General features: G+C 40.6%; 1 protein-coding gene across 1 annotated transcript in view; it reads right to left on the bottom strand.

Annotated features, from left to right (window-relative positions):
* Positions 1 to 17577, bottom strand: part of Stac (SH3 and cysteine rich domain) — a 134772-nt gene extending 117195 nt beyond the window's left edge. Inside the window, exon 1 of the mRNA XM_090352754.1 lies at positions 17342 to 17577. Within this exon, the coding sequence (XP_090208880.1) occupies positions 17342 to 17452 (111 nt within the window). The 5' untranslated portion in view covers positions 17453 to 17577. The remainder of the gene's footprint in view (positions 1 to 17341) is intronic.
* Positions 17578 to 20525: the final 2948 nt, after the last annotated feature.

Here is a 20525-nt window from a genome sequence, read left to right as displayed (position 1 = left end):
CTTATTGCAATGCTCATATGCTGGCAGGTGACATTTCAGTCTGACCAGTGGGGTCACAGTCAAAGCTGATGCTCTCATGAGCCTCCTTCTGTCTCACAGCTGCTGTCTAGAGTCTGTAAAACAGGTGCCAGGGCAAGACCACAGGGTCTGTGTGCAACTGTGCCATCTAAATATGGACAGATTTACGAGTAAAGGTACAATTAAGAACCAGAAAGCATTGGGCCAGGAGTGTGGCCTAGTGGCAGAGTGCTTGTCTAGTATACCTGAAGCTGGGTATGATTACTTGGTACCACATACACAGGAAAAGCTGGACCTGGTGCTGTGGCTCAAGTGGTAGAGCACCAGCCTTGAGAAAGCCCAAGGACAGTGTTCAGGCCCTGAGTTCAAGGCCCAGGACTGGCAAACAAACAAACAAGAAAAACGGGAAGGATCATGAAATGATGGCTTAGCATTTTGCTCCTGGATCCTGATATACAAGTTAACACAATACCCTTTATAAGCACTATAATTTTTTGTGTGTATATAAGACTTATAGTATATTAAGCATCAGCATCCCTTTCTCATTCTTATTTAAAAAAATTATTTTCTTGTCAAGGTGTGTTGGGAGCCAGAATGGAATCAAACTGTACTTTGATTTGCAGCAGATAATTACTTTATTGTCTTATTGTTTTTGGCCTTGTTCTGTTCAATTGATCTGAGATTTATCATATGAATGTAACCCCCAACAGTTCCCTGATTTACCATCTGGATGTAACACCTGGAAGTTCCCTGGTTTCAAGAAGGGATATAAGCCTTGAGTTTGGAAATAAAGGGGGCTGCAGTTTTTGCCTGGGCTGCAGACCTCCCGGGCCCGATGTGTTTGTCTCTTTTCTATTTTTTCCAGTCCCTGCCCCCTATTTCAGGAACCCCAATTTGCTGCCGGTAGGCCCCGGCAAAGGTGATGTGTAGAGGGGCTACAGTTACATTTGTAAGGTAATGAGTACATGACTTCTTCAACATTTTTACTCCTTCCCATGTTTTTCTCCTACTTTCCCTCTCCCTTCCCCCTCCCAAGTTGTAATATGTCTCCAATCTATTATCTTGTAAATATCACTGTTACACTGGTTCACCCTTTGTCTCATCATCTTGTTTTTCCCTTTCCCTTCCCTGAATCAAACAAACAAATAAATGTATATATAACATACTAGTTACCAAACTCAGATACAGTAACAACAGGGGATAAACCACAGGGGAAGATAACTAGGAGAGTAAAGAAATAACTTCACATAGTACATTAAAAACAACAATCACAAAGATAAATCTCTTGTTTCCCTATCCTGGAGTTCATTTCACTTAGCCTCATCTTATATGATCTTTTTTTTAAAAATCAACAATCAGATTGGCTTTTTTTTTTAAAAGTTTGGTATATGGAGAAGTCATCAGAAGTAGCCTGCTTTGAAAGAAGCCTTGTCAAAATAACCCTAACCATAACAAGAAAACAATAAATAATATTGGAAAGAATATGCCTCTTCTTTGGACAAATTCATAAAACCCATGAGTTTCCAGCCACTTGGGTGACCTAGAAAGAACACTCAGAGTGACCAGAAATGGGAACATTTGAGATCTTTCAGTGGATTGTGTTGTAGTCCAATATGAGGTCTCGTGATTTTACATCACATCCTTTCTTGTATTTCTGAGAAGGATCATATGTAGCATGTGTTAATTTTATATACTGGAGTTTTCCTTTTTTTGCTTCCTGGAATGTATTCATAGAACATTATTGTGACCACTTTAGAATATATACCTGAAGAGAAGAGGCAGAACTTGGATAGCAGTTTTTTTTTCTTAAATCTACTCCATCAAAGTTGACAATAATAAAACCTCATATTGAGAATTTCTTATCCATTACCTGTCAAGATCATTGAGGATGGTTACTAGCAAACTGACAGATCCACACACTAATTATCCAGCAACAGCTTTTAATTAAACAGATGCCATTGAATTCAGCTTTTCAAATAAGATGGAAGAAATATCAAATAACTTACAGTAAACACAGACAACGAGCAGGAAATACTTATGAAATACTGGAAGTTCCACCAGACTAAGCACTACATATAAAAACAAAAACAAAAACAAAACATCAAAAGACAAAAATGTTGTTCACTTCTCTGACAACCCATCTGGTCCAGTGTCTGAGGAACAAGAAATTCCATCTAGTCTAACAGCTGACTTTCTAATACAAAAGCAAACTACCAAAGCTAGATCCAATACATAATTAAGATTTTTGCATGTATATCTAACTCATATAGGCCTTGCTTGATGAAGTTTTGGTTCAATATCTGCTAGAAAAAAATGAAGTAAAAGAAATAAATCAGACAATCTCATGAAACTCATTAATCTCCAAGGTGGGGACTTGTGTTTTTAGAATAAGATTTTTTGGGAAAAGAAGCCTTTTATCAAAATGATGATCAGAGAAGTTATAATATATATATTATATTCCCCAGAAATACTCTCTGACTAGAGAAAATTACTCTTGTCCAAGGCCTTTTTGCTCGACCCTTTGCAGTTTGTGAAGAAATGACCTGTATTATGGAGGCCAAAGGTCCAGCTGTTTCTTCATTGGCTGTAGCTGGTCTCCTTTGCCTTCTTCCTTCACAGCCAGGAGACTTGAATATAGATTACTGGCACCAAAAATCAATCATGATGCTTAAGGGTCCCTTACAGGGACAAGTAACACAGAAGGGAAACTGTGCGATTCTCTGAACTGTGAGATTAGGAGCTGTGATTCTCGATATTATACTTCATTTCTCTTTACTTCTTGTCCTCTCCATTGAGATTTTTACCTAAGATCTTTCTTTCATTTTTTTTGGATTTTATTGTGGAGGTAATGTATAGAGGAGTTACAGTTCCATTCATCAGGCAGAGGGTGCGTTACTTCTTCAACATTGATACTCCTTCTCATGTTTTTGTCCCCCTTTCCCTCCCCCATCCCTCCCAATTACCTCATTCTTCCTCCCTTTCCTTCCATATTTCAAATAGACAAATAAATATACCAGGTAACAAAATCTTCTGGTTGTTTACTTTAAATAGATGAACAGCAAGGTAAGGATTCTGCTGGTTGAATCCTAACTGATCCTGAGCAGTTGGTTCCAAGTTAGAGCTAGACTCTATATCTGTCTGAATAATTTCTCATCTGCTCTTTCCTCTGGCTTCTTATTTCTTCTTTTCAGTTGTTTAATTTCTCACCTTCCTGGCTTCAAGTGTCCTTCATGCCAATCATTATTACATTAATGACAGCTTGTATCCTTGTCTTACAAACCTAAGTCTCTCTGTCTACTTCTAAGGCTTTTGTCTGACCACTTCAATGGTCTTTCTTCCCCTTACATCTGTTTTAAAAATGATCTTTAAGTAGTCTTACAAAGAATTTGCCATTTAACAAAGCAATTTATGATCAGAGTCGTTCCTTTCAACATTCTTACCCATCCCTCCCTACTCACCTCATTCTTCTTAATTTTGCAGAATATACATTGCATATATATATTGAATTCTTGACTGTATTCTCCCCCTCCTCTCTTCTTCATGTATCTGCTCTATTTCTCTACAAGTGTCAGAACCTTTCTTGCCTGATCAAACTTTATACTTGAATCTTCAAATCTCAGTCTCCTGAGTAACTAGGATTACAGGTGTGAGCTACCAGTGCTTGGCTCTGAGTGAAGGTCAGAGAAGTGACAATTTACTGGCTTAACAAAATTCATGCTTGAGTGGAGGAAGTGTCATTGGAACAGAAGTGGTAAAGGGCATGGCATGGAAAGATACCAGATGGCAGGCATGGAGTGGTAAGCTTGCAGATTTAGAAGAGGGTAAGATCCTCTCTGATGGGGACAAATGCTTCTGGAGTTGGAGATAGTCATGGAAGGTGGAAGAGGAGATTTCAGGAGGAGAAATATTTCTGGTCTAAGTCAGGGCATTTGATACACCAAGGATTAGGGCGGGAATCGTGGTGGTGAACCTGCTTGAGTCTGACTTTCCATCAGGAAAAAAGACTTGTGGTTGGTAAGTGGCCAAGGTGATGGCAACAGTGAGTGGAAGAGTCTGAGAAGGTACAATTTGAAGTTCTGAGTTTCAAGACATGGTGTGGGGAGGGATGGGATCAAAATCTGGAACAACTGGTGAGTCTGCTTCTCTAAGCACTGGGCCTGAAGAAGGAGCAAGGAGCCACCCCTTGAAAATCTGTAGAAGAAGGAAGATAAACACATCTGAGGTGAAGCTGAGGATGGAGAATATGTGACTGAAGGCTCAATTCCGGAGAGTAGAGCAAAGTACCAACTTCAAAACAGGCTGGATGATGGTGGATTAGTAGCAGTGCCTGTGAGATGCACAGATGAAAGCATGACACAGGGAGGAGCCTGTGGTTCTTTCCTGATCCTGGAGATTGAATTCTCTGGAATTAATTTCTAAAAGCTGCAGAATGTGACTCTTTTCCTTCCTGGAGGCCATTTTTCAGAACAAATGAACAGTGACAATCCTGGGAACTTTGAGTGCCCTGGCCCCTCTGTTTTTTTTTTTTTTTGTTGTTGTTGTTTTTAGGTCTGATGTTAGTGCTTCATTTTGTGGCTCATGCAGCTCCCAGATCCAAGGAAAAGATGTGGACCACAACAAGAAGATGCTGAAACAATGGAGAGAGACATCCTGTTTTCTATCCATCTCCTGCTGAACCTCCTCCTCACTGCTCAGGTTTTGTCAGGGTCATCAAGCATAACTTCCAGCTTTCCAATGTGGTGGGCACCACTGAAGATGGATATCTATAGATGAACATTCAAGAAGAAGAGTAGCTCGGAAGATGTGAGGTGATGCCTGAGTGGAAGAGAGAGTTCAGTCAAGTGTAGGCAGAAATTTGAGATGTAAATATCAAGAAAGATTGTCCAAATGACAGATGGATATACCTACTGACCTAAAGCTCAGAAGAGATAGATCCAGAAGGAATTTGGATTTGAGAGTTATCAACTGATGAATAAAACAATACAACTAGGTAAGATCTCTCAGTAAAGACACAGAAAGACTATGGAAAGTAAGAAGAGGTGCAAGCTGAAAGTATGATTTGGGGAAGATTCATAGGATTTTCAGAGAAGGAAGGGACACAATAGGCATTAGGACCAGAGGTCCATAAGAGCTATCAAAAGAACTAGGCATTAGTGGCTCTTGGCTGTAAGTTTAGCTATTCAGGAGCCTGACAGCTGAGTATCAGGGTTTGAAGCCAGCCTCAGCAGACAAATCCATGAGAAATTTCCAAATAATCAAAAAAAGCTAAAGGAGGTGTAGCAGAAGTGGTAGAATACCAGCCATGAAATGTAGATAAAGTAGGAGAATGCCATTCTCAAGAGAAAACAAACAAACAAACAATAGCATGAGCCCTCAGTTCAAGGCCTAGTATACATTCCCACCCCCCATTCCCACCTCCACCCCCATAGGAGCAATAGGAGGGAATACAAAATACAAAAGACTGAAGGGTTTTAGGAGGAAAAGACAGAAGGTCCTTTTCTTCATAAGGTAGAGATCAGAGAGCTGATGTTTAATGCTTCCAATTCCAGATCCTGATCTGAAGGATCTGGATTATACAGAAATAGAGAGCTACAAAAAGGAGTGTTTCTGGGATGAAAGCCCCAAAGTTGTCTTCTTGAGACCAGATGGGATGAGACTGAGATTGGAGGAAGAGGTCTTATAGCCGTACTGATACAAGCAGGCAGAGATGTTCTAAAGAATTACATGCGATGGAGAATTTTCTGGCAACACAAAAATTAACAAAGTTGAATGAAGCCAATTTGGAACAAAAAGAGCAGAATAAAAACAGAAAAAATGTTTTCCATTTTTATTTTAAGACTGGTGCTAGGTTTATATATTATTGGCAACATTGACCCCCAACACGTTCAAAGAAAAGATTCATTCTGGCTTCTGCACACTGTCCCACCACAGGAAATAAAAACAACTTACCCACAGGCATCTTCCCAATTCAGTTTTTTTTTAATTGACATCATCTTTAAAATAAAGTCTTACCAAGAGCACAAAAATGATACATAGTAGTCTCCTATATGTTTATGGGTACAAAAATAATAAATCTTGGCAATGAAAGCTTTAGAGTTTATTAAAAGAAAATCCTCATGGCCAAGTAGGACTTGTTCCAGGAATGCTAGAAGAGTTTAATATTAGGATATCTATTAATATCAGCCATCAGATAAAAAGGCCAAAGGCCAAAATCCAACCACATGAGTTCTTTAATACTTGCCAAGAAGTCATTTGAAACAATCTTGCATCCATCCTGATATGTTTAATAGGCCAGGCATATTACCTATTTTTAATATAGAAATGATTGTCCCAATTAGAAAAAAGAAATGATAATCTCAGTTTAAATGGTGGACATAAATGGGAAGCTTGGAATTTATGCAGAAGGGGACTCTTTTAGCAGGATTTGTCTTGATGTTGAACTTTGAGAGCATCCTGAGACAGTTCTCTGAGTGGTTTCAGTGGTTTTCAGAGGGGCAGGTGGTCACCATGCAAAATGAGTTTCCTATATGTTAACTGTCACTAGTAAGGAAGCATTAAAGAAATGGTTTATAATAGTAACCTGTATTATGAAATACCCAAGGCTATCTTCTTAATACTAAACCCAACACCAATGCGGTGGTAGTAAGAGGTAAAGCCTTTGGTAATGAGAAAGTTATGAGCTGAGCAGGGAACTCTTGTGAATGGGTGAGTGGCTGCGTAAAGAGGCCCCAGAGAGCTGGCATGCCCCTGGCTCCAGAAGAGGAACAGCTGTAAAAGGCATCAAGGAAGAAAGGCAAGCACACCAGGTACCATAGCTTCCCAGGCTCTTTATCTATGAAATCTGCATGACTGTTGCTTGTGAACTAATTGCTCAGTTCACAGCATTTTATTATAGGACCCCAACAGACACTAAGAAAATGACTAATGAAAAATTAAGCAGAATAATTGCTCAAGCATTGATGAGAGATATTAAAAATGTTTGAAAACTAAACAAATAAATGATGTGTGTGGATAAGACGGCTCATTATTGCTGAGATTTCATTAAATGATCTTAAAGGTTGCATGCAATTGCTTTCAACATATTCAACATGCATTATTTTTTCAATTTTTTTTCTTTGGGAAATTTAAAATTCCATCTGATATAAATGCATATAAAATTGTACGTATCACTACAATCGCATGTGTAATGTTTTGATACATGTATATATTACATAAAGTCTAAATCAAGGTAAACATATCTGCTTTCTCAAATATTTATCCTCATTTCTTTAATGTATGAAATAGTAATTGGGAAGGACTAAGACGTTCTGGTGAACTATTGCTTAGCAGGGTGACAGTAGGTAGAGATTATGTTTTATATATTTTGAAAAGCCAGAAGAAGGTATTTAGAATATTTTGTTCCATAAAGAATGTTTTAACCAAGCTATTATTATAATCTGATGGCAAATCAAAACAGCCAGTGTAGATACATAATAAAACACTGAACAGCATACTGGTATTATGAATCATCAAACTGTATTATAAAGCTACAATGGTTTAAACATAGTAGCCATGTAAAAATAATGTACAGGATTGTTCTAAGTGCAAATTAAATATACAAGTCATTAGAATATAACAGGTGACTCTAAATGAGAAGCCAGTATATATTACTACCTATTACATAATAAAAGTAACACTTTAAATCAAGGAAGAAAGAATAAATTGTTCAAGAAATGATTTTTAAAATACTGATTAATCACTTGGAAAAAATAGGTTTCTTTCCGATCTCAAGACATAAATTCTAGAGAGATTAAGATGATAAAAATAAAATGGATATAGAGAGGATTTCACGAAACATAGAATATGTATATATATATATATATTGCTCTCAGAGTGAAGACTTCCTAAATATAAATGAAAAGAAGAATGTGTAGTCAAATACACTTGTATAGTACCATGCACTAATCAATTGCGCTACTGGAGCTCCTCAAATACACGTGTGACATTCCATGAAAAAGGAAATGCTGAATGTAATAGATTGTAATATGTAATATGTTGTGTGTTGCAATATGTAATATGTTGAAATGCAATAAACAAAACTGGAAAGTATTCAATCTGGATAAACATTTGTAATATATATAAATATAAAAAAGATTTTTAAAATATTAATAGGAAACACAGTATCAAATGCACAAGGCTATGGACTGATATTCCACAAGAAGTGAAAAGCCAGGATGGGAACACATGCTTGTGTATTATTTTTGCAGCACCATTATTCACAACAACCAAAAAGGTAGCGGAAAACACAAATGTCTATTTTTTTTCTCCAAGTATTGGATTGAAACCAGGGCCTCTTATGATCACTCTCTCACATAAACCTCACAACTCAGTCCTTTTGTTTCTGAGATAGGATCTTGCTGACTGGGACTAGGCAGGTCTCAAACTTGAGATCTTAGCCTCCTGAATAGCTGGGATTAGATTCCAGCATCAGTGTGTGCAGCTCCCAAGTGTTTATTTATGCATGGAAGGGTTTCCCTTTTGTTTGCCAGTCCTGGGCTTGAACTCAGGCCCTGAGCATTGTCCTTGGGCTTTCTAAAGGCTAGGGCTCTACCATTTGACCCACAGCACTGCTTCTGGCTTTTTCTATGTATGTGGTTCCAAGGAATTGAACCCCAGTCTTCGTGCATGCTAAGCAGGCACTCTTACCACTAGGACAAACTCCTGGCAACACACAGAAGGGTTTAAAAAAATGTGTGTGTAAAAAATAAAACTTAAGCTAAAAAGAAATCTTGACTCTTAATTTGTGCATAGCAATAAGGCAATTACAAATGGACCATATTCCTACGTATTAAAGACACATTGATAACATGTCTAGGAAATAGTCTTGGGGTGTACCTTCATGCCTTTGAGGTGGACAATGGTTTTCTATTCTGGACATTACAAATCAGAGCCGTAAAAGGAGAAAAGTTAATAAAATGCATTACAAGAAATTAGGAATGCCTGCTAAGAAAACCAGATAACTCAATAGAAATATAAAGAACAGGTTTGAACAACTATTTCACCAAAGAGGACACAAAAAACCTATAAATATATGAATAGCTGGTATACTCATTAGACAGTGCAACTTAACATCATATCATAATACATTCCTTGCCCATGAGTAAGTGGAAATAAGCAAGATAGACAATAGTAAGTGTTGATAACCCATGGAGAAACTGAAGTTAACTATTACTGATGGGGCTATAAATTGATATGACATTAAAAAGTTGAAGTATTAAAAAAAAGTTGAAGTATTTACTCTAAGTACTAATGCTGCTCCGAAGTATCCACCTGACAGAATATTTTCTTATATGAAACAAACATATGCATAAGAGTGCTTATAACAGCACAACTCAAAGCAGGCAGATACAAGAAGTAATTAAACTATGCTCTGTTTCCAGAGTGGAATGCTACGTAGCCATGTCACAGATGAATCTTACCACATCGTATTGGGTGGAAGAACTCAGGCATGAAAAAGGTACATAATGTATGATTCTACTTGTACAAAAGTTCACAAACAAGTAAATTTATGCTGTCATAAGAACATTGCCTTCTGGAGAGTAGACTACAAGGAGTATGGGAGAGAATCTGGGGTGCTGGTGACATTCTGCTTTGTGATTTATGCAAACACACGGATCAAAACTTTATTGTGTTTTAAACCCTAAGAAGCTGTAAAGCATTTGGAGTTATGATCTTATATTTCAACCAAGTTTGTTAAGAAAGACAAAGTCTAACAGAACATTTTGTAAAGTCACTGGACTAAAGTGAATAAAGTAAAAAAAAAAGATATAATTGTTTACCCCAGCTCTAATAGTCTCCCATGGAATTCATTAGAACTATATACCATGTTTACACATCAGGATGCACATATCAATATTTTTATTTAAAAGTATTTATTTGCAAACTTTACTTACTCAGGAGAGTGAGATCTAAGGATCAAGCTCAAAGCAAATCCAGGCAGCAAAGTCTGTGAAACTCTTATCTCCAATAAACTAGCCTCCCCCACCATCTAAACCTAGAAATGGAGCTGTGGTTCAAGAGGTAGAACATTAGCCTTGAGCAAAATAAGCTCAGGGACAGTGTCCAGGATTTGAGTTCAAATCCCAGGAATGGTACAAAAAATGAAAAGAAAGAATCCTCTCTCTCCCCAAATCCCAAAATATATTTATTGTGTTTTCTGACCTTCACAGAGTGTTAAACATTATAGAATTGAAGGTGTCGATCTAAGTGTTCAGAGCTTCCTGGTCAGTCACCCTGCCCATCATTCCCCCATCTCATTTGTTTCCTCCCCCAAACTCATTTTATATTTCCCTCTTCCTTCATCACATATGTACACTGAGTATTATGATATTATTTGTTTCTATGTGTTTCATGCTATCCTGTCTTGCAATGTCCTTTCAGCTTGAAAGAAGCTACATCTGAAACCAGAAGAGACTGATGAAATGAATTTGGTAGAGACTACTGGACTGCAAAATTCCACTGTCTCTAACATTCCTACTATGGATTAGCTAAGAGCATGGTAAACTTGTATGTAGAACATTAGGTGGAGGCATGCATTAGGAATATGCCATTACAACTTTAATTTCAGCATGTGACTTTTTAAGAAAGAAAATTCATCTGTAATACTGAATTTTGTTTTACAGTTTTTGTAAGAGGTTGTATGATGAATAAGATATTTTCCTTCTTTTCATTTTCTGGGTTTCCCAGTTACCTAGAGTGTATTTTACTCTAAGAAGCATGGAAATAATCTAAATGAAAATACAGTCAACCTTGTAAGATGCTTCTGAGCCATGCTTTCAATCATGTAGTTCCAACAGAGAAAAGAAGCTTGACCCTTGTGCCAATGCCACTCCTCTGGACTGAAGTGAAGGCAGGGAATAAAGTTCATATGATTCCCTCTAGTATCTTGATTAGCATAAACAGAAGGTAAGAGATCTTAAATTTTGCTTTTGTTGGATATTCTATGCTTTTTAAATATACACCAGTGTTCCTCAACCTTAACTGCACAGGAATTTAGCAGGGAAACTTTTTCTTTTTTGCCAATATTGGAGTTTAATCTCACCAGCCTGCGCACTGTCCTGGGGCTTTTCTCAAGGTTAGAGTTTTACCACTTGAGCCACAGCACCACTTTTGGCTTTTTTTCTCTATGTATGTGGTACTGAGGAATTGAACCTGGATCTTTGTGCATGCTAGGTGAGCACTCTCCCACTAGACCAAACTCCCAGCCCCTGGGAAACTTTGTTTTGGGCCAGTCCTGGCCCTTGAACTCAGGGCCTGAGCACTGTCCTTGAGCTTTCTCAATGCTAGCGCTCTACCACTTGAGCCAAAGCACTGCTTCTGGCTTTCTTTCTGTGTATGTGGTACCGAGGAATCAAACTCAGGGTATTGTGAATGCTAAGGAAGCATTCTGTCACTAGGTCACACTCTGGGCCCCAAAGGAAACTTTGAACAACCCTGATATCTGTCCTCTCGCCATGGTTTTGATGTAGGACTATGAATGGGATGGTCCATATGATTTTAATTCAGTGCCAGGGCTTCATTTCATTTCCCCTGTCTCCTGAGTAAAGTGTAACCTCCTTATCAGTAACAGCTTCATGCTCGTGTGTGGGAAATGCTAGGTGATTGATAAATAGTTGCTGATTTAAGGAATCAACACACCCTTTCTCAGAGGGCATGAACTCAGGGGTAAGGACTCTTTTGACTTACACTAGATGGGAGTTTAGGATTAGAGGGAATCTTGATGTGTAGGGCAGCCATGGACTGTGCCTCGACTGAGGCAGTGGATGGCTTACAGAGCACTTTCAGCAATAAAATCACAGATGGGTGAGACTAGGGGATGCAAAGTAGGTGGGGTGAAATCTCACACTGTAGTCAGAGCATACATATAAGTCCAAAGAAAGGAAAATTCAATTACACTATCGGAAAGTCCATTGTGAAAACCTGCAGTGATGGCATTTGGGGGCTAGATAAATAGTAGATGTCTTCCATGCTGACACAAAAATAGGAAATAAACAGCATTTTGTGCCTATAGCACATTAAGTGTTTTCAACTTCTTAGGTGTCACCATGCCAACCATGTTTTAGCCTTCTCATCCTAGAGAGGAAGAAGCTCATGCTAGGAGACAATAAGCATCTTGCCCATGGTCTCAGTGGTGACAATTGGTGAGAAGAGGTTTGCGCTCTCGTCTATCTGACCTCAAAGCCTATAATCCCTTCAACATCTTCAGCCTGGGGCCTCGGGTCACATAAGTGCTGTCAAAGGCATCAATATGAAGCCTTCACATTAGATCTTCAAAAGCTTTCTGTGCTGTCAAAAAGTCATTGGGGGAAAAGACACTTATGGAGACAAGGGAGAGAGAGAGAGTGAAACAGGACATTTTTCTCTGGTTCAGTGATCTCTGTCTAGCACTCAGAAAATAAATTACACTATGGTCTTTCTGGAATACCTAGTGGAAAGATAAAGGAATGGGGTGCATTAGTGGTTTTCCAGCTTTTTCCATTCAACTAATGAAAGGAAAAAAACTACAATTAGATTACATGACATTGCTATATGTGCTTACAGAAACATTATGAGAGAAAATCATACTGAGATATTCAAAGTCCAAGAAAAAGATTCTTAGCTAGGGGTAAGTAACTCTCTGTGCCACTTAGATAAATCACTGTGCTTTTTTGGACTCTGTTTCTGAGAGACAGAGAAATAGAGAGAGCAAAGCCGAAGGGGGGGGGAAGGAGATACAAAGTCAGAGAGAATGAATAATGAAGGATATGAATGTAGTGTATGCTTTAAAACATTTCCTTGGATAACATATGTGCATTTATGACTTTGAATGCACTGCTACTTTTGTTTGCTCACAGATTTTCTGAACACTGTTAATAGAGTTTTCACTTTGCGCTCTCTCTCTCTCTCTCTCTCTCTCTCTCTCTCTCTCTCTCTCTCTCTCTCTCTCTCTCTCTTTCTCTCGCTCTCTCTGTCTCTCTCTCATCTGAAATGGGGTCCCAAAGGAGGGGAGTGACTTGTAGGAGATGATATAGATAGAATGCATTGACCTTTTGATTAAAAAAAATCCACCTGGACTTTATTCAAATGGCACCTTTTGAAATGTGCCAAGTTTGCCAAAAGAATACCTTTTACAGGTGCATCTAGTTCAAAGTACTTTCAGAGAAAATTATTTGATGTCTGGAATTTGTCCTAAAATGCGGTAGCATGGATGGGGTGGAGGAGGGAAGGACAATGTGTATGTTGGCTGAGATGGTAATATGTGAAGCAATGTCTCCCATGATTGAGAAATGGTGAAAGAACTAATGTTCTATAATGCTTATATTGTTTGCTTCCTTTGTGTATACTGAAATTTTCCACAATAAAATAAATTTATACAATACAGTGATCCATAATTCTAAAAACTACCTAGAACAGGTAATCTCTAATGTCTCCAATTTGAATACTTTATTATTTATCCTTTCACAGAATCTGCAGAAAATGTGAACTTCTGGAGAAATTTTATGTGCTCACCTTAGGTCTGGAGATAGTTTATATACTTTATATGCCTCTGAGAGTTTATATATATTATATTTTTATATTTAATATGTTTTATATATTCTATGTCATTTTATAGACACTCTAGTCCATAGAGTCTGTCATAACCTCACTTTCCATATGACTGTGATATTCTACTTAATTTCTTCCATAAATGCTTTTTTTAGGAGAAAAAACAGCAATCTGCTATTCCAAGGAAGCTGGCCAAGAGTTGGTTACTAATGATTGTTTCACACAAGAATGGCCTATGGCTTGACTTACTTTTTCAGGGTTTCTTTAGAAGGCACAGCACTGTTTGTTGCAAGTGACTGAGAGGCATGCACAGTCCTTAGAATAGCTGTTGATAGGGTGAAGGGACAAAGATAAACATGGGAGAGTGAGGGCTTCGGTCCCAGAGTCATTCTGCTTGGGTCCCACTCTTGTTTGTGTCAGTGGAGTAGTTCTGAGATCTTGGGTAGGCCACTCAGACTTCCTGAGCTCCCACCTCCCTAGATGTCACCTGGAAACCACGGCAGAATCTTTTAGGGTGAAGATCAAGGGTGTGCATGATTTTACAATAAACTTTCAGTTGATGCTCACCAGTGTTCATGCCACTGTGCAAATACAAACAAGAAAAAAAAAGATGTAAGATACAGGTCAAAATGCTATCAGTATCTGTTTCTGCATTATGACCCAAAAATATTTTTTCGTTATTGTTATTTGGGCTTTTCTAATATCCACAGAATATCCATCACTCATACAATCAGATAAAAATAATTTAAAGAAACTTTTAAAAGTTCTTCAAGGGGCCGGGAATTTGGCCTAGTGGTAGAGTGCTGGCCTAGTATACATGAATACCTGGGTTCAATTCCTCTGTATCACGGACATAGATAAAGCTGAAAGTGGTGCTTTGGCTCAAGTGGTAGAGCTCTAGCACTGAGAAATCCCAGGGACACTGCTCAGGCCTAGGACTGGCCAAAAAAAAAAGTTCCCCAAGACTCTTTTTTTTTCTGTATATGTGCTGGCATTTGGACTAGAACAGGGCCTTATGCCCTGTTGGTGTTCTACCACTTGGTCCATGCCTCCAGTATGGAATTTTCCTAGGATATTTGGAGATGGCATGACACAGATTTTTCTGTTCAAGCTGGCTTTGAATCAGGATTTTCTAGATTTCAGCCTCCTGAGTGGCTAGGATTATAGATGTGAGCCACCTAGCTGAACAGTTTCTAGCATGTGTGTGTGTGTGTGTGTGTGTGTGTGTGTGTGTGTGTGTGTGTGTGTCTGTCTGTCTGTCTGTCTGTCTGTCTGTGCACGTGTGCACCTGTGGGTGAGAAGGGGAGAGGGAGAGAGAGAATATATACCAAGGTTGCCTCACACTCTTGTTTACTTCTTGCTCATGGCTGGTTGCTTGAGCCACATCTCCAGTCCTGCAAGAAACTTTCTAGACTTTCATGAAGAAATTTAATGCCCAAATGGGCCTGAACCATGTTTTATGCCATGAGTTTCTTTAAATCTCTCTGTTTTCAACTGAGAGATCATACTGATATCACACTTCTGGAGTACAATGTGGGATGATGGCATCCAGCTAGTTCATGTATGCTTCAAACGCCTCGCTTACATGTCCTTGTAGTGACATGTTTAAAATGTATGTTGGCTTATTCGGAAATAGTAATATTTTGATAACGGAGGTTGCCTCAGAGGAGAGCCAGGTGGAAAGATTACCACTGCCTTCCTCCATATCTCCCCACCATGTCCTTCTCTTCAGGAAGAAAAGCTTCCTACATGCCAATGAACTCTACAATGTGCCTTCCTGGTTGGGAAGGACTAGAGCCTGTCTCTGCTCCTTTCCCATGCCATGGTCCTTGAAACTACATGCTCCTACATGCCAGCAGTTCAGGTATCTTTTTGGAGGCGGGAAGCCCATTAAAGTAATTACAAATGCCACATCCAGCACAAGAAGTTTCCTTGGGGAACACTATTCTGTGTTCCATTTCCTGGGGTTCATGGGTTCCCTCCAGAGTTCATCTCCACTGACTAAGATGACTAAGCTGTGAGAGAAAAATGGAAGAACATGGAAACACACATCAGGCGTATCGACCACTTGGAGAAAAACTGATTCATATCCATCTGAAATCACAAGCCAGATAAACGGCTGAATAATTATGGGCATTGCATACGAGGTTTTGCTTTGCCAAATAATTTACATTAGGACATCTATAAATAGGAAACCCATACAGTTTGCTTGAACCATGCTGCCTTTTACCCAAACGTGAAGGCCTTTCCAGAACACCCAGAGCAGCAGGTCCCCCTCAGAAAGGTGACTGACACTCTCCGTCTTGCTTTGAGCCATGCATATTCACAATACTAGATCTATAAACCCATGTCCATGCCACTTCTGGGCGAATGGTCAGCGATGGGCACCGTGGGGCTTCCACGGTGGCAGTGTGCAGGCATTGTGATGCTGTGCTGAGGATTCGGCTGAGACAGGATTAGGAGGGATTTTATGCTTCATCTCAGAAAGGAGAGAGGAATCCACAGAATCCACAGCCTCCCATTCTTCACAGTGGTCCTGGAAGGTGGGCTGGGGGACATTCTGCCTTTATTTCCAGCTGACTTTTGGAAAAGATGCCCAATTCTGAGAGTCAGTGAGTAACAGGAGGGAGCAAGAGCAAAGAAGAGGGAAAGACAGAAAGGGTGTGTGTGGGGGGAGCAAAGCCAAAGCTTTCTGTCTTAGATGATCGTCTTGGATGGCTAATATCAGAACACTAGGCTCAACATCCCAGCAAATCCCCAAAGCCACCAGTTAACTGGCTGGGATTTATTACCCAACTTTGCCAGTAGCTACCAGGGATGAGCCTGCAGGGAGAAAATGTTTCCACATCCCTTGCCCCAATCTGATTTGGGGGGGGGGTATTGGAGGGGGAAGGTTCCCTCTTTCCTTTGCCACTACACAAGGACTGCTCACATTGCGAAAACGCCCAGGATCTTCACAGAAAAGTCTACGCCAAGAGCCAGGAGCTGGGTACTTAAAGAATCCACAGAACTGTAACCCCACGGTGTGAGCTCTGCTCCCACATGAGTTGCCTGTTGGCACCGTGCGGCTGCTAGCAGCCACATTTTCCTTGATCTCCTTCCAACATTTCCAAACATGTGCCTGGCACCCACGCGAGTTTCAGAGGAAGTAAAATAGTGACAGTTGACGGAGCTGCGGGGTTGGGTTTTTGTGTACGTGTTAGTGTGATTCTTTTCAAAGGCAAGCATTAAGTTCTAAAGAGTATTAACTTCCACCACGAGAAACACCAACTTTCTCGCAGCCGCGGTGCTTTCCTTGGCTGCGCATATATCCATGTATATTCTCAGCTGCTGGGATAGGTACAAGCTTTCTGAGAGCCTTGAGATGGGGCACCCATGCCTGCCCCCTCCGATGGGCCCAGGCTTGCCTGTGAGTGTCTCTGGGTTGTCTCCATCCTTCCTCCTTCCTTAGCCACCTCGTACAGACAGGCTTTCAGGACACAAGCAGGTTGCAAGCCCAGGACAGCCCAATCTCCTTGCCAGCCCCAAGAAACCATCTGCAAACCAGGACTCCCTGGGAATCGCCTGTGCGCTGAGGGCAGAAGCTTGGAGCAAAGACGCCCGCGGCGTCAGCAATGGGTCCTGTGGGATGCTTCAAGTCTCAAAGCAAGGCTTGGGGACACCTCCTGGCTCCCTGTGCCCGCGCCAGGTCGGAGGAGGAGAGGTGGCAGGGACAGAGAGAGCACCCTGAGTTGGTATGCCATGGGGGAAGCGTGCGTACCTTGGACTCCAGACTGCTGGTGGACGCAGGAGAGGGCGGCTGCTCCGTGCTGGCCGCCTCCCGGGGCAGTCCGTCCACGCTGTCCTCTCGGGTGCCGCCGGGAGGGATCATCCTGGCCACGCGGAACGGTGTGGAGACTCCTCGCGTGAGGAATCGCAGGCTCCCCTTCCTCCGCGCCCCCCTTGCGCGCTCAGCTCTGGGTCTCGGGGACGCCCATGCAAGCGTGCGCCCCTCTGTCTTCCTGGCCCGGCCCTGCCCACCTCCCCGGCCCTGCCCACCTCCCCCAGTGCCTCCACAGGCGGGGACGGAGTCCGTCCCGCCCCGCCCACGGCCACCGTACCGGGGATCGCACAGTGTGACTGCCACCCTTCCCCGCGGGCGGGAGGCAGGAGACCCGCAGCGGCTCGGGGCGGGGCTGCGCGGCCGCGCGGGGAGAGCAAGGGCGGGTGGGCAGCAGGCATCGCCCACTGGAGGGGAGCTGGGAGACGCACAAGCCACTTGCTCGGGGTTGGAAATGATTCTGCAGTTGGGGAAGTGACAATCCCAACCAAACCCGAAAGGCTTGAATGACCCGGCCAGAGGGAACCACTGACTACTACAACTTCCTCATTCCTGTTTTTTTTTTTTAATAAATAAATAAAAGTGGCTTGGAGATGTGACTTAATGAAGCTGTTTGTGGGGTTCAGTGTCAGACAGCAGGATGGGGGAATCCCTGACAGTAGGATTTTCCCCATGAAGCTTTGATCTAAGAGAGGGAGAACATACAGCCAGAATGCTCACCTGGTCCTCAGGTTATCTCACTGAGTGTTGACACCTTTTCCCCTTCTTCACTATTCCTGGTCACACCAGGTGGCAAGATGCCTACATTTTCCTGTTAATGCAAAAACTCCCTAGCCAATTTTCCAATAGAAAAAAAAATTACAGTTCACGTTGATGGATTGTAAATGTTTGCAAGACCTGATTTCTGGGTGTGTAACCTACGCACAGTCTTGCACTTGGTTCAGTGGTAGTTATCTTGAAATTCTTTTTAAAAAAAATCAGCAAAGGCGATGTTTTATTCTTCTCTGTTCTTCTTTTCTTCCTTCTTTTTATTGAGCCTAGATACTTACACACCTTGTTCTGCATGCTTGCCAGATCGTGCCTTGGGAAGAAGTTAGGATATTTCTCGTCCCAGATGTCTGGTGGTAGCCTATTATTTCTGTTTGGCAATAATAATTCAGAGTGCTGGTTTGAAGTCCCCAGTGACTTTCACATTCCTGGCTATATTGACCAACTCAAATGACCATAGCCTTTTTCTTCAAAACACAAAACTTTTGTTTTTGAGTACATTTAATTTTCATTTCTATTCAGTTGTAATATAAAGGAGTTTCATTCATGCACACAGTACATTTGGAACAAATTTGCCTACTCCATCAAAATCTCATTCCTTTTATTCCTCTTTCTTCCTTTTACTATGTTCTGTCTCTTTCTCTATCTTTCCCTGTCAATCATCATTTATCCCTCTGTATCCCTTCATCACTCTAGTACTTTTCTAGACAATCTTCTTTTATACTCATAACTATTACTATTGTTATCATTATCATTTTAGGTCTACCCAGGAATAATGAGTGAAACATGCAGTACTTGGCATTTGGGGCTTGGCTTACTGTGTGCAATAGAATGTTCTCCAGAGCCATTCATTGTTTTGCAAAAGACATTTCATTTTCTTTTCATTTGAGTAATGTTGCACTAAATTTTCTTTATTAGTGCATAGCTTATTGGGCACCTTGGGTGATTCCATAGTTTGGTTATTGGGAACAGAGATGCAATAATCAGAGTCACGCAGTTATCATTCTTGTATATTGATTTCCTTCCAGAGTATTATATAAGTATGTCATAAGGTAGGTAAATTTCTAGTTTTTAGAGGCACCTCCATACTGATTTCCATAGTGGTTACACTTGTTGCCCCCAACTGTATAGGGAGAGGCCCCTTTCTCATTTTGAAAACAAAGTAATACTGGAGGTATTAAAACACAGAGTAACACTGGATGTATGAAAATACTGAACTTCAAATCACAGTGCCTCAGCAACAAAACCAACATTATACGGGTGCAAAAATAGGCACAAACACCAGTATAACAGAACAGATGATCTAGAAATAAAGCCACCCAACTACAACCACACAACCACCTCATCTTTGACAAAAGAGCCAAAAAAGATATTGGAGAAAAGATACACTTTTTAACAAATGATACGGCATGAAATTGGTTATCTGTGTACAGACTGAAACTAACTCCTCATCTTTCATTCAAACTGGACCAAAGATCTTACTGTAAGAATTAAGACCTTAAGAGTACTCCAGGAAAATACAGGGCAAACTTGGGAAGATACAGATATTTCTTTGTCTTCTGTGACAATCATATTCTGAAGCCCAGATGCCTTCAGAAGCCCAGCAAGTAAAAGCAACAATGTATGACTCAGACTGAATCAAAATTAAGAGTTTGTGCACATCAAAACAATTACTTGAATAAAGAGACAACCCACAGACTGGAAGAAAACTTTCACCAGCTATTCAATGGATGAAAAATGAAAATCCAGAATATGCAAAGAACTAAGAAAAATTAAGCAACAAAAGTGCAAATAACCCAGTTGATAAATGGGCCAGTGAATTGAACAGACAATTCTCAGAAGCCCAAATGGCTAACAGATACATGAAGATATGGTCAACATCCTTAGCAATTAAGGAAAGGCAAACAAAGCTAACATCCTAGCTCAATCCAGTTAGAACAGCAGATATGGCTGGGAGAAAACATAGTTTAAGTCTATTCTCCTGCATCTTGAGTGTAGTGATAGCAGTAGATTAATCAAATCACAGAACTCATGTACACATCGTTAACAGAGTGCAAGAAGGAAAAGAACCAGTAAGTATGTCCAGAAGGAGAAGGTAAAGTACATACAGATGAAGAGGCAAAATTACTGGTTTCTTGGAAATGCCACTTTTGATGAGTGATCACCAGTGTAACTGAGGAGAAAGCATGTATCTTTAGGCCTTCATTATGTAAGCTTCATTCAAGCTGGGAATTATAGGCTTATGCCTATAATCTTAGCTACTCAGGAAGCTGAGATCTGAGGATTTTGGTTCAAAGCCAGCCCAGGCACCAAAGTCCATGTGACTCTTATCTCCAGTTAACCACCAGAAAACCAG

Source organism: Megascapheus bottae, chromosome 18 (genome assembly GCF_031878675.1).
Source record: "Megascapheus bottae isolate mThoBot1 chromosome 18, mThoBot2.hap1, whole genome shotgun sequence".
NCBI lineage: Eukaryota > Metazoa > Chordata > Mammalia > Rodentia > Geomyidae > Megascapheus > Megascapheus bottae.
The sequence above is the reverse complement of the archived record's forward strand: the minus strand, read 5'-3'. Positions and strand labels throughout refer to the sequence as shown.